We start from the raw sequence: 14111 nt of genomic DNA, 5'->3' as shown, positions 1-14111 counted from the left end.
GAGAAAAAAAGAGAGAGAAATAAAGAAAGAGAGAGAAAGAGTGAAAGGAAGAAAGGAAGGAAGAAAGAAAGAAGGGAGGGAGGAAGAATGGGAGGGAGGGACAGAGATAGGAAGGAAGGAAGGAAGGAAGGAATGAAGGAAGGAAGGAAAAAAGGAAGGAAGGAAGAGAAAATGTCTACAATAAAGGATTAGTTGGCTCTCAAACAAATGGAAATAAGAAGGGGTAAAAGCTCATACTAGCTTCTCTGGACTTATTAAGCAAACCAGAGCTAGAACAGTCTCTTGTCTTTTTAGGAGCTGCTCTTTCTGTAGCATTCAGAGTCAGTGGAGAACTGTCCATCAAACAAACCTCTGATAGGTCAAAGGCCAATCTGGGGGGCAATATGGTCATAAACACTGAATGACACCAATCTATAAAAGTAGTTATTCTTCCTCATTCACTAGAGGAAATGTGAGTATACACAGAGGCTAGTGGAAGGATACTGAGCATAGGACACTAGCTATTACACAGGAGCAGTTATTTTAACCTGAACCATGGCTCAAGATACTCATGATAGGTGTCAGACCCCTGCATTTGAACTTGACAAGTCTGAAGCCAGGAGATAGTGATGGATAGATAATGAAGTGAAGCTTTTTAAGATAGAGAATGTGCTTTCTGTAGAGCATTAAAAGAATGCCTATTCAAGTGTACCATTCTTCACTTGAATTCCTCCATGTATTTTTCTCTAATGTAGCATTATGTGTTTTGTTTCACAACATGATGAATGGGGAAATAAATGTTATATGATAATATGTGTATGACTCCTATCATATTACCTGCCTTTTTGGAGAAGTGAGAGGAATGGGAGGGAGAGAGGAAAAAAGAAAGAGATTTTTGGACATTGCTAATGTAAGAATTTGTTGTTCTTGAATAAACAGTTATAATTTATTACTTATAACAAATCATATGTATGATATTTTTGTTATGTTGCATGTTATATAATGACACATTTTAAAAATTATAACCAAAATATAGCCTCATAGCACAACAGCTAATTTTTTGTTTTGTTTTGTTTTGTTTTGTTTGATTTTAGGAGTAAGGAAAAGAAAAGGCATGTGGGATGTCTCATTAAGTAGTTCTCTTTCTCTGCATCATTTGTCTTCTCTAGTGCTGCCTCTATATCCTAGGGAAAGTTAGAGGTTCATAACTAATAACATCAATGAAAACATATGATGTAGTATATAATGAAAAGAATACTGGATTTGGAGTTAGGAGAACTGGGTTTGGGTCCTGGCTGTCACTCACTAGCCATGTGGTCTTGAAGAAATCACTTGATTTCTGCTTTAGTTTCTTCATTTTTCAAAGACAAGAGTTGACCAGATGATCTTTAAAATCTCTTCCTGCTAGAAATCTATGTTCAGTGGCAAGGGAAAAATATCAATCTGCATAAGAAGTACTAGAGCAATGAATTATGTGTAGAGGCACCACTTGCCTTTCCAAAGAGAAAAAAAATATGACTAAAGATGGGGGCAGGGGTTAACAGAACCTAGCTGAGTTTAAAAATCACTGCCCTTCAAGGTGAGTTACATCAATAGATGTAATCAGGAGTTGAGGCTACCCACTTGCCACATCGATTACAGGTGTGGCCTGGAAGAATTATCAACTTCAGGAAGGTTTGCTCATAATCAAAGAATCCTAGCCAACTCACTTTAATACCTGCTTGCAAAGAAACCACTCATGGCTCCAGAAAAAGCAAAAGAAAGCTTTTTTGGGATAGGGAGAACCCTCTCAATGACTCCTTATTCTATAGGATAAAGAGGATAAGCATCTTACTATTTGAAGAAGACCTTCCCTCAGTTTCAGTCATGAGTCTTAAGCATATTGTATCTGCTATCGCTGTCCAACTGCTTGCCAAGTTTAATACTGACTCTGCCTTCAATGACTACATTTTGTTGAACTTCTGGACTCCTAGCCCAGAGCTCTGAGCTTTCATCCTTTGGTCCATTACTGACTTCTACTTCCTCCCTAGTTCTGGACTTGAAATTCCATTCTTCATTTTGAGTGAGGTGCTAAAGTCACTGAGAAAAGGAAGAGAGTGTCTTGAATTCAGGTAGATGTCAGTGACAAGGATTTGAAATAAGTTGATTATCAGATGATGAGATCTTATATGACAGGAGGAGTGATCCTGAGCTGGGTTCTTAGCACCACATTTTAGCAAGGACATAGAAAAACAAATACACATTGCAAAGATAGTCTCCTGGAATGGTGAGAGATTTGAAACTGTGCTATAAGAAGAATATTTTGCCTGGAGAAAAGAACCCTGAGGTGGGATGCAACATGAACACAATCTTTGAAGGTCTATCATATGCCACTAAGTCTTGAGTGGAAGACAAGAGGGCAGAGCAACAAACTTTTCAAAAAGTTTTCCTGTGTAGAGTGCTCAGCACTTTATAGATAACTCTTTGAGTCAGTGGTTTCCTTGGTTTCAACTCCATTGGTCATCATGCAATCACATTAGGTTATCTCCTAGTTCCTCACTTCTTTTTAGCTTCTTTTTTACATGTTGTCTTTTGCCATTGGACTGCAAGTTCCTTGAAGGCAGAGAGTATTTTTCTATTTTTGCTTTATATTTATATCTCAAGTGAATAGCATGATGCCAGATATAATAAATTTTTACTGAATTGAATTGATCAATTTGAATATTAAATGTTCTGAAGTGATCACATATTTATTAACATCCTAATTAGTTCAAGTAATAAATCCTTGTAAGTGGTTACATATAATTGAATTTGTGCTATTCAAAGTTGGAATTATGTAAACTATGGTAATTAGTTCCAATTCAATGAAAATATAAGGGGGATTTAGTGACCACTTCAGGGGATTCATTATTTGTACTAATCAGGATTTAATTGTATTATGAGGATTAGACTTGTTTTGTTTGGACCAAGATCAAAAATGCAATGGACAGAATCATGGATTTGGATATAGAAGAACTGGGTTCAGGTCTTGTCTCTGTCTCTCTATGTCTTGTTATCTTGAGCATGTCTTTAAAAGTCCCTTTGGTCTCTAGAAGTATGATTCTGCTGTAATCAAATCCTAAGATCCCATAATGACACCCATGGGAGGAATTATAGAAGGGCAGAGGAAAACCTTCTTAATAATTTGAGTGATTCAAAAAGTTGATTGGGCTATCCTGAAGGTAATGAGCTCTCCATCAAGTGAGATCTTTGAACAAAGTCTAAAGGATCAGTTAGATAGATTTCTGCTAAAAGAGGTGGCTCAAAATGAATAGCATTAGGAAAATAGGGGGTTAGGACTTCACTTTATAAAATAAAGCAAGGGAAACTTAATGTAATCAACTCTCCAAAAAGTTTTAATTAAACAGTTGTTGAGATGAAGCTTTCACAGATTTTCCTCCCAAGTAATTTAGCAGGCTTCTTGGCAGCATCAAGGAAGGATCAGAAGTTATTCTGGTGGGAGGGTACAGGGGAAGGAAACCTTCACAGGTGGTTTCTGCTTGTTTCATTACAATAGAGAAGATCCAGAGGCACTGGAAAGGGGATGACAAGGAAGGTCCTCTCCCTCCAGGCCCATTGTTCATTCCTCTCTATCGAACTAAAGTGCTTGCTATGGCAAATATTCTACACCTAGTTAGGATAAAATAAAAAAAAAATAACAAGCATTTTCCTGGTGACTACATAGATGCTCATTTGTTAGCAAGCTCGAATTATGTAAGGACAGTCAGGTCTGGGCAAAACTGTGAACTACATTTTCTTTGATACCTTCCTTCTTGTTTTGCTTGGCCCCAGAGGGCAGAAGTGGGAGGAAAACATGTATCTGCAGAGGCAAAAAAATGTTTCCTAAGAAGGAGATGTGCCCTAAAGAGAAATAAGTTCCCCTTATGGACTTATTCTTGATATTCTGGATGCCTCTACTTCTGTCTTATCCCAGAACACCCCTCAGTGCCTGAGGACTCACTACCCAGAAATAGTTATAATCCTACAGCTTGTTTTTCCTGGAATATCCCTCCACCAACTCCAAATCCATTTTCCCACTGGCACTGGAATCTTCATCTCTTTCCTCAAATGCCAGCTTTTTCAGCTTTCTTTTCTATTTGTCTTCACTCAGAAGGATACAAGTTACTTGAGGTTAGGGACTGCCTTTCTTTTTGCTTGTACATGTACTCCTTCCACATCTGGTGGTGGGTAGGTTAGGGGTGTGGTACTCCCCTCACTAGCACCCCCTATCTGGAAAATTCACATAAAATTTTTGCCTGCCTTCCTTTCTTACCAGAAAATAAATCTGAATTTTTTTCTTTTCTTTATGAGGTGTTTACAGTAACTTATTATAAGATTTGGGCTAAGTATTTTGTCAATATGTTGAAATTATATAATACTATACGTATACTACATGCATTTCTGAGTTTCTAAACTTTTTGTGTCATATTTAGACCTTTGTGTGTCATCTGTGGCTTCTGCAAAATTCCCCTCCCCCCAAAAACTAGTTAATTTCTTATGCCAGTCTGTTATATATTGAAACCAGTCACAATGTGGAAAGGATACCTGTATTTTTATCCTCAGTACTTATCATAGTGTGTGATAGTTTGTAATCAATAAATATTTGTGATTTTTCTCCCTCCCTCCACACTTTCCTTTTTTTTTCTCCTCTCCATCCCTCCCTGTTTGCACTTTTCTTCTTTCCCTCTATCTCTATCTCCCTCCCTTCTTCCTTTTTTCCTTGAAAGGTAACAACTTTCCTATCAATGAAGATATTTAGTGATGACTTGATGTCCATCTCAGGAATAATCTAGAAGGGATTTCTCTTCAGGTATGGATTAGTATAGGTGATCTCTAAGACTATTTTTACCTGCGAAAACTAAGATGGAAAATAATTGGTCAATGTATTGTCCTTCAGAAGGTATTTGGATTCTAAAATGGACACTTCCTGAGATGGAATATCTTAGCTCCAAATAATAAGTTAATATATGCAAGGGCAGTCAGAGAGGGAATCACCTCCACTTCCTTTGCTTAGAGATGATGCTGGCCCTGTGAAAGCATGACAGTGCTCTCATTTGATAAGGCCAAAATAGGATATACGAATACCTAGTCAAGTAGCCTATTGTCAGAGATGTACAATTAACAAAATTTCACCACCATCTTTAATCCATTCCAGTATTTAATGACCCTAGTAATAGACCCTCCTGTTAGTTCACCGAGAATCTCTCTCCTTCCATGAACTCTTTCTCTATTCTCACTAGAGCTGAAAAACAGCAGGAAGAAGGTGACTCATAATCTGGGTAAATTTTTAACACTTGACTAAAGCATATACTTTTAAGTTTAATCTGCATTATTAACATTTTCTCCATTACTTTCTTAAGTCTAGAAATCAACAAAGCAATAAATCAAGTCCTCATTTGTAGTTTGCCAATTTCTAAGGTGTATAAATATTCACACTGAAAATTTGACAATTGGCCTGAATAAGATGGCTTTAGCATACTCCTGATCATAAGCCTCTCTTATATTCTTAAACACATCCCAAATCAGAGGTCACCTGCATTTTGTAGTTCCTTTTCAAGGAATCTAGGAGAAATTTCTGTTTAAAAATATGACCACAGAAGCTTATCTTAAATTATTCCAATACAATGAATTAGAAATAAAAACATCACAAGATGGAAAAAGGGTTAGTAATGTAAATATTACTATTTATTATAATACTAGAGTATATAATTTACTTTATAAAACTATGTAGGCAGATTTTGGGTCAATTATAAGTTTATAGTGACTGCAATCACTAAATGTATGATCCTGGCTTATGTTCTAGATGGGATTTTAGATATTGGATCCATGTCTATAGCTTTACAGATGAGGAAACTGGACACAGAGAAGCTAAGTGATATACCCGGGGTCCCACTGCTATTGTGACCCGGGTACAGCAGTTCCACTCAGGTCTTGATTGACTTCAAGCCTAGCACACTCTATTCATCATATCACCTAGCTGCCGCAATAGATTAAAAACATTTGCCAAATAATCCTTTATGATAGAACCCATTGGGCATTATTATCGCATTGCATTTCCTCAAAAATGCTCAAATCATCCCTGCCATGTACTATTTCTCTGATGTTGGGCAGTTTCCTTAATTTCTTTGGGTTTCAGTTTCCTCATTTGCCAATCAATTAAAAAATTATTAAGTGCCTACTATGTGCGTCACTAAGCTGAACACCGAGGATACGAAGAAAGACAAAATGAAGAGAGTGGGCTAGAGGCTCTCTAATTTCCTTATGTGTCCTAAATCTACAACCATACGAATGATGTAAAGAAATAAGAAAGTACAAATTTTTAAATCCTCAAAGCCCTGATGGAGCAGATGGAAAACATGAAACGAGAGTACAATGGAAGATTAAAAGGATCAAAGTGGCAAATTCTTTTGTTCCATTAAGCACACTATACAAACCTGAGACTCTGACCTGTTCATGATGACATTTTAAGTAGCTTTCAGTGTTCCAAGTGTGATATCTCAAGGCAATTACGCAAAATGTCAAATATCAAATATGTAAGGATGGAAAAGGAGATCAACCAGCAGTGACTCCTGGTGAACAACAAGGGAAGGTTTGGCCTGCAGAGAATGGGCACGTCTATAGATGTCTTCAAATGACAACATGATGAGCTTTACAAAGGGAAAAGTCATCTTTAGTAATATTCCTAACCACATTGGTATTATAGAGGATGCAAATTATATGCAGTTTCAATTGCTTAAAAGAAAAAAAACCTTGCTGCCTTAGAATCAATACTGAGTTTCCAGTTTCATTTGCTTTTTAAGGACCATGAATCTATAGGAATACCAAAGCATCTAACTTGGGAAGTATAACCCTTCTCGTTCTCAGAGTTATAGGATTCTCCTTCAAATGAGGTTAACACTGCCCACATTAAACATGTAGTGAATATCACTAAAAGTAAATTAGAGGGTATGGAATGGAAAGGGCTTGAAACAAAGGTCCTGGGTTCAGATCTTGAAATCTCCAATAGAAGTGCAGGGGAGAGTGGAAGAGAGACCTTTTAATGTAAAAAACAAAACAAAACAAGTAAATTATAAAAGAAGCCATTCATGAGATATTGTCCAAATCACTTTATCTCAATAGATAGACCTTATTTATAAAGTATGGAACATCATCTATTTCAGAATTCTTAGCTGTAGTCCATAACCTTTTTAAGATACATATTTTGGTAACTTTTGTAATCCTATACATTTTATCACATGAATTTAAAAATGTTATTCTAAGAAGGGATCCACAAGCTACTCTAAATTGCCAAAAGGTTCATGAGAGAAAAATTTAAAAAACCTCATTGTAAATAATCTCCACAGTCCCTTTAAGTTTATATACATTATGATCCCATGAATATTTACCAGGAAAACAATCAAGGAAGGGGGAATTTTACAGCAAAATAGAAGAAATTATTTATATTTATTATGCTAAGTGATTGAATGCAATAATTATTTCTGATATATACATATCTTTATGTTTCTCATTTTAGAGGGAAGATTATTACTACCATTGAAATGTTCTTAAAGATCTTTTCCATTCTATGTAATACCAGGATTCTGAAGAGTAGAGTTTTGGGAAATGTAAACTCAGGAAATGGTGTCATGGATTGGGGATCTTTTTAATGTAGCATTGATGTTCTGCAAATTGGATGAGAGTGAAAAAATTTGATTTGGTTTGGTCTTTTGTAGTTGTTAAGTCATTTCAGTCATGGCTGACTCTTTGTGACCCCATTTGGGATTTTATCCATGCCTTAAAAACACAAGGATTTAACTGAGAAAGGGTAATTTATCCCACCTAGAATCTGGCCCATTCTTTAGGTAACAATTAGCAGGAGGTAAATGGCATATGCTATATTCCAACATTTTATGGGTACTGAGAAGCTAGAGTAAGTGATATACCATGGGATATCTCTGGGTAAAATAAAAAAAAAAATCTGGCACCTTTGATTTCTGAATTCAGTGAGCTGAATCAGACTTTATTATTTTGTGTTTCCTGCCTTTTAAGGCCTTTCCACCTCTCACTCTATCATCTTATGGTTTTTTTTTTATTTAGAACTCATGTGTCAAGAAGCGAATGATAACCCATTCCCTCTGTGTATGCCAGAGGTCTTCCAGTCTATGTGCAAGGAAGAAGTTGTTTCCATATGAGGGATCACGTGGGTTTCAGAGAAAAGACAAAAAAGAAGAAAAGTAAAAGATGGACCTAAAGACAGAGAAGTAGAGAAGTGTCAGCGTAAGCTGGAGACATTTATATCCCTGCAAACTTATAGGTAATCTAGGAGTCAGCCCAAAAGCATTTATTAAGCATTTACTATGTGTCAGGTACCAGACTAAGTGCTGAACATACAAAGAAAAGTCTGAACATGATCCCTGAACTCAAGGAATTTATATTCTAATGAGAAGAAAACATGTAAACAATGATGTAAAAATAAGATATAAAGAGTGTAAATAGAAGGTAAAATCAGAAAGAAGCCATTAGTAGTTGTATGTTGGGGCTGGAAAAGATTTGAAGAAGTTAAGACTTGAAAGGAGTCTTGAAGAAAGTGAAGTGAAAGGAAGTGATGCCAAGAAGAAGAGAATTCCAAACATGGGAGATCATCAATAAAAAGAGCCAAACACTATTGAATGTAATGGATTTTGCTGCTAGCAGCAAAGCAATGTTCCAGGACAATTCTGGGGTACTTATGAGAAAGAACACTGTCCACATCCAGAAAAAAGAACTGTGGGAGCAGAAACACAGAAGAAAAACCACTGCTTGATCACATGGTTCAATGGGGACATGATTGGGGATATAGAATCTAAACATTCAAATATTAATGATATAGAAATAAGTCTTGTCAAATGACACATGTAAAACCCAGTGGAATTGCTCATTAGCTACAGGAGGGGGTGGTAGAAAGGGAGGGAAAGAACATGAATTATGTAAACATAAAATATCTTAAATTGATTATTAAAAAAATTAACTTAATTTAAAAAAATAAAAAGGGCCAAAATTAGGAGATAAAGTGATATATACAAGGAAAAACATTCTTACACTGATACAGAACAGAAGAGAAGCACCACATGGCAGCTGGGTATGTTAAACAGAGAGAAAAAAAATAGAACACCAAAGGCCAATAAAAGACAGCAGATCAGGGGCACATGGAATGAAGAACTATAGGATGGACCAAATTGCAGAGCAAAGAGGCAAAGAATTTCAACATGGAAGAGGAAACCTGGACTTTTTCTCTATGTTTCATGTGGACTGTTAAGGTTCTGGGAGGCAGATACTGATCAACTCCCCAGTTACTCCACCTCATGAAAAGAAGTATTGTAAATTGGATGGATTATATGGGGCTGAATATTTTCTTGACAGTTAATGAACTCACAGTTGTGAGTTCTTTTTGTATTTTTTTATATAAATAAATCAATTTTAGTTTTCAATGCTCTTAATACCCTTAGTATTTACTGGGGAGCTTGAGGGCTTTGAGGGGAATAAAACGTACCAGATGCCAAAAATTCTAATGATTCCTGTGGTAGGGGCATGAGACAGAGTTTTTATTTTTGAGAGTTACCCCAAATTGCACCTCAGTTCTGATATCAGCAGGGTTGCTTCAATACCTAGGCCATATGTATACCCACTCCAGTTAAGTTTTGCTTATCTAAACTATGGAGTAAGGGTACAGCTGGGAGATAATAAAATAAGTCTATCTGGCTTTGTAATTTACCTTGTTATTCACTTTTCTGGATTAAGATCATTTGTCATTTCCCAATGGTACATTGTTTAGAGAGTAAAATGAAAATTAATCAACATGCTCTGAATGCCCATCAACTTAGGTCAAGAGGAGATGGCCAAGAAATATGCTGGGTGATAGGTTTAAGTTTGTGCAAGGGGTTTGAGGTCCACTTTTGCTTATGTCATTAAATAATCATTTTGGTGAGTAACTCCCTATTACAGAACCTTAACTTCCTCATTTGTAAAATAAAAGAGTTAGATAAAAGCTGGGGTTCTTAACCTCAGTTTCATGAATTGACTATCAAGGGGTCTAGGGACTGATTTTGGTGTTGGATGGGACAAAAATCACATCTTTATTCTGATTAACATTTATCTTTCCCTTCCAATCCTATGTATTTGATTTTATACTTTTAAAAAACTTATTCTGAAAAGGTGCCCATAGTCAGTTTTCCAGAGAGGTCCAAGACACAAAAATGAAGAACCCCTAGACAAGATATTATCTGTGGTTAATCATGGTTTTCTCATTTTGTATCTATAACCTACAGTTACATAGAAAAACAAAAGGACACACATGCTCCTAGAACACGGGTTGAGAACTTTGTTGTCCTAAATTAGAAAGTTTTAAGAACACAGATGGCTCCTTTGCTTCATTCTATTCTGTTGAGTTTCCTTTGCATGCAGAGAGAGGTTTATAGTCAAGGGTTTGCTGATACTAAACTGATAAATATTTCAATTCAACAGGAATCAGGGTTGCTTTTGGCTCCTGCACATGGTGATGTGTGTATACAAGGCACAAGCCATTGAAAACAGCCCCTGCTCCAGAGATCAGGTGGATGAGAGAGTAGTTGGAACTCTTTGCCAAAAGGTATAATTAGATTTTGAACAGGGCACAACATTTGTCTACACTCAAATATGAATAGCCTTCTCTAAGCATTATAGAGGCAGCAGGTGTTTTCTTTCAAGTGAAAATGACCTCAAAATAGCCAGATTTTCTTCAGAGCAAATGTCTGTGTTTCAATGAAGTTTTCTGATTCAAAAATAAAAACCACCATCATTATCAAAGGGACACTGATTAGATGCCCTTCTAAGAATGGAAAGCAGGCTCTGCTCTTTGAGAGTTTTCCATCTAAAATTGGTGATGATGACAGACAAATATATATGAGGACAAGCTGACACAGACTGTATAAACACAGGCAAATGAAATTAAGACTCCCAGAACAGCACAGTGGTCAAGAGGAACATCTAGCTCAATTCATTTCATAGTAGTAATATGCAATATTAAGGTATTAACAATACTTCTTCATAGACCAATATATAACAGGGTATCAAGGAACCTGAGTAGCCTTAAGTCTGACCTACCTAACCAAGATAAAAACATTTGCCATCATTGTTTCAGATTCTTACAGCTGGACCTTTATGGCCCCTTCAAGATCTCTGATTCTTTGAGGGACTCTTATATTCTCATTATTTTTATATTTATATTACACATTTGTGCAAGGGAATGGGTGAGAGAAGGGGTATTTTGTGGTGGTGTCCTACTTGAAAAATACACCATGAGAGTGATATATCAGAGGATATAGTTCTTTTTTTCTGAAATCCGAGGCTCTATTCTTTTTCTTGTACTACTACCTGCACAGGGTGCACCCTTCCTGATCTATATGAACTGTCCATTGAAGTGTTATCTGAGTCTACCTCCTCGCAAAATCTGAAAGAATGTAGGTCACTGAATCAGCATCGAAGGACAAGAAGAAGGTCCCTGTATGCCAGGTTGCAGGTTGTGCCCACTCTGAGACTTGTTAGAGTGAAATTTGCCAGTCTATTTTTAAGTCCCTTGCAGAACTGATGTCAATGTGTACCTGGTCTTCACAGGGGAATCTGGAGATGTGGGTAAGCTACTTCATTTAATCAATCTTGGCTTTACACCAGTGGCCTTTCTGACTGTTGTACCTAATGGTATTGTCAGTTTTTGCAGAGGCTGGTATGAAAAATGGTCTTACTTTGAGTGTTTGATATTGTTGAATATTGATTAAATCTCCAAAATGCCCCAAAGAGTGGGACATATTATAGAGAAAGCCCTAAACTAAAAGTCTAGAGAAAAGTGCATATATGTGTCTTCCTTTTCCATTGGTTATTGGGTCTTTTCTTTAATCTCTCCTGATCATCCAAGGTGAAAATACTCTTTTCTCCCTCTTAGATTCCAAAAATCTGAACTGTACAGATCAAGTAGCATATCCCTTTTATTAGATTATTATCTTGTGACTTAGCTGGTCATTAGTGTGCATCCTGTTCCTACTAGGAATGGAAAGTGTTTGAGGAAAGAAATTATGATTTTTGGTTTGCACTACATGACATATATAAAATACAGATTGGCCCGCAAATATCAGTAACCTTCCCTAATGTAGCTGGAACAGATTAAAATGTAATTGGGAAGTGTATCCCAAAGTAAATTAAAAATGGAACATAAATATTATTAACCTGTGGTTTTCTGAGCCAATATTAGTGATCCCCATTTTTTATCTGAGTTTGATTTCACTGTACTGTATGAAACTATGAATTAATCATATACTCAAATATATACTGGTATCACAGTATCAGTGATTGTTAGAATCGAGTGTTAATTTTAAAAAATGATCCATGGCCAGATAACCTGAGTTAGGATTAGAGGTAGAAGTTAAATTCAACATTTTCCTGCCTCCAGGTCTAGGATTCTTTCCAATTGACCTTCATGTTGTAGTTGCTATATGGCCACATGCTTTGGAAAGACTGAAGCTCCCATGATATAATTTGCTATGTCTAAATGAAAGTAATGAAAAACAGGTCACATATTGATCGTTGATAGTACAGAAAAATGCTGTGAAAACTTCTTTAACAGAATCTTTCTAAAACTAAAAAATGGTGATTCAGTTGAAATGCACTTCTGTCCTGGGAAAGTCTCCCCTTCCCAGGAAAGTGCTGCCAGGAAGATGAATAAAGTATTCAGAATCAATGACTGCTTGGAGACTGGTAAGAATGAGCTGAATAAGCCTCAAGGTTCTAGGGAAGGAAGATAATGAGGATACTTTACCATCCAGTGTACTCAAAGGGTCCTTGGCATCCCCAGGCACAGATGATAATTTTTGAACTGATTTTCCAGAGCCAGGATTTAGATCTCTCAATCCCGTTTTCAGGAGGAAAAGTGGTTTTGCCTTCACATCCGTTTCCTCCTCTTTGGAGAAGGCTTCGTTGTATGGTGGGAGAAACCCACTATTGGAATGAAGGCTACTCCTAGTCCTTCCACTGGGTCCTTTGTCAGGGTTCTCCTCTGCCATATTCTGAGCTATGTAGGCCTTGAGAGCAGCAATCAGATTCTGTTTGTCAAGATCCGGGTCCAGGCTGTAGGAGAATGAGTCTGTCTGGATTGGGCTGAAGGTCCTCCGGGAGGGATTATCAGGATAATTTGGATGAGATATGGGAACATAGGTCAGTGCAGGGGTACTTCCTCTGGCCTTCTGAACTATGTAATTTAGTAGACGTTCAGGAAAGATATTGTCCTGGAAGAGATGGGGGAAAAAAGAAAGTAAAATTACTTTCATAAGTCATCAAGAATTTGCACTAATGTCATATTTCTTCTCTCTGGGTCTATATCTGGGACTGAAGCTTGTATGAGTCTCTATACACAGTACACACAATACCAAAAAAAAGCCTGCTCAGTCTGATTCTCATCCTATTGATCTCATTCTCCACTTCATAGCAGTTATTAGCTTTCTTGATCTAAAAATCAGTTCTCTCCCAGATGGTTGCCTCTCAACTCTAGGCACGTCTCAAAGAAGGCCCCATAGGGTTTTCTCTAGGAGTTCCCATTGGATTGCAGCATCTTTCGTCTTCCAATGAATCATTTCAAAAGTTTCATTCTTTTTAAAAACATTATTCTACATCAGAGTAATTGCAAGGATCTCTCATTTCATGGCAAAAAGCTCCCCAATAAATAAGCTATCTTCTGGCCAAAATTGGTTTTTAAAGCTTGTACCCAATCTTCGATTTTCCCTCACTCTGACTTGATTAGTAATTCTCTTCAGATGGAATGGCTCATACACTCTGAATCTGCTATAAGAAAAACAGGCCTCTGAAGACATTCCCACTTTTTGGGGTGTGCTGACTTGATCAGAAGTGTCAGATTGGAGTAGAACTTTTTTCTATGCAGCTCAGACTTCTGCCCATGATAATATCCCCAAGGATGAAAGCTTAACTAAAATAGGCATCCTTAACATCCCATTAATTGTCTGATATCAATAGATTATATGGTGATTGGGGTTATGTAGCAGACAGAACTCTGGGCTCTATCCCAGATGTCAAGAAAATTCCTCTTCTTAGCCTCAAATTTGGCATTGGACAATTAC

General features: G+C 36.9%; 1 protein-coding gene across 1 annotated transcript in view; it reads right to left on the bottom strand.

Moving 5' to 3' along the window:
- Positions 1 to 14111, bottom strand: part of PTPRN2 (protein tyrosine phosphatase receptor type N2) — a 1449868-nt gene that overhangs the window by 835388 nt on the left and 600369 nt on the right. Inside the window, exon 6 of the mRNA XM_044678956.1 lies at positions 12800 to 13265. Coding sequence (XP_044534891.1) covers positions 12800 to 13265 — 466 coding nt within the window. The remainder of the gene's footprint in view (positions 1 to 12799; positions 13266 to 14111) is intronic.

Source organism: Gracilinanus agilis, chromosome 5 (genome assembly GCF_016433145.1).
Source record: "Gracilinanus agilis isolate LMUSP501 chromosome 5, AgileGrace, whole genome shotgun sequence".
Lineage (NCBI taxonomy): Eukaryota > Metazoa > Chordata > Mammalia > Didelphimorphia > Didelphidae > Gracilinanus > Gracilinanus agilis.
This window is presented reverse-complemented; position numbering and strand designations above follow the sequence as displayed.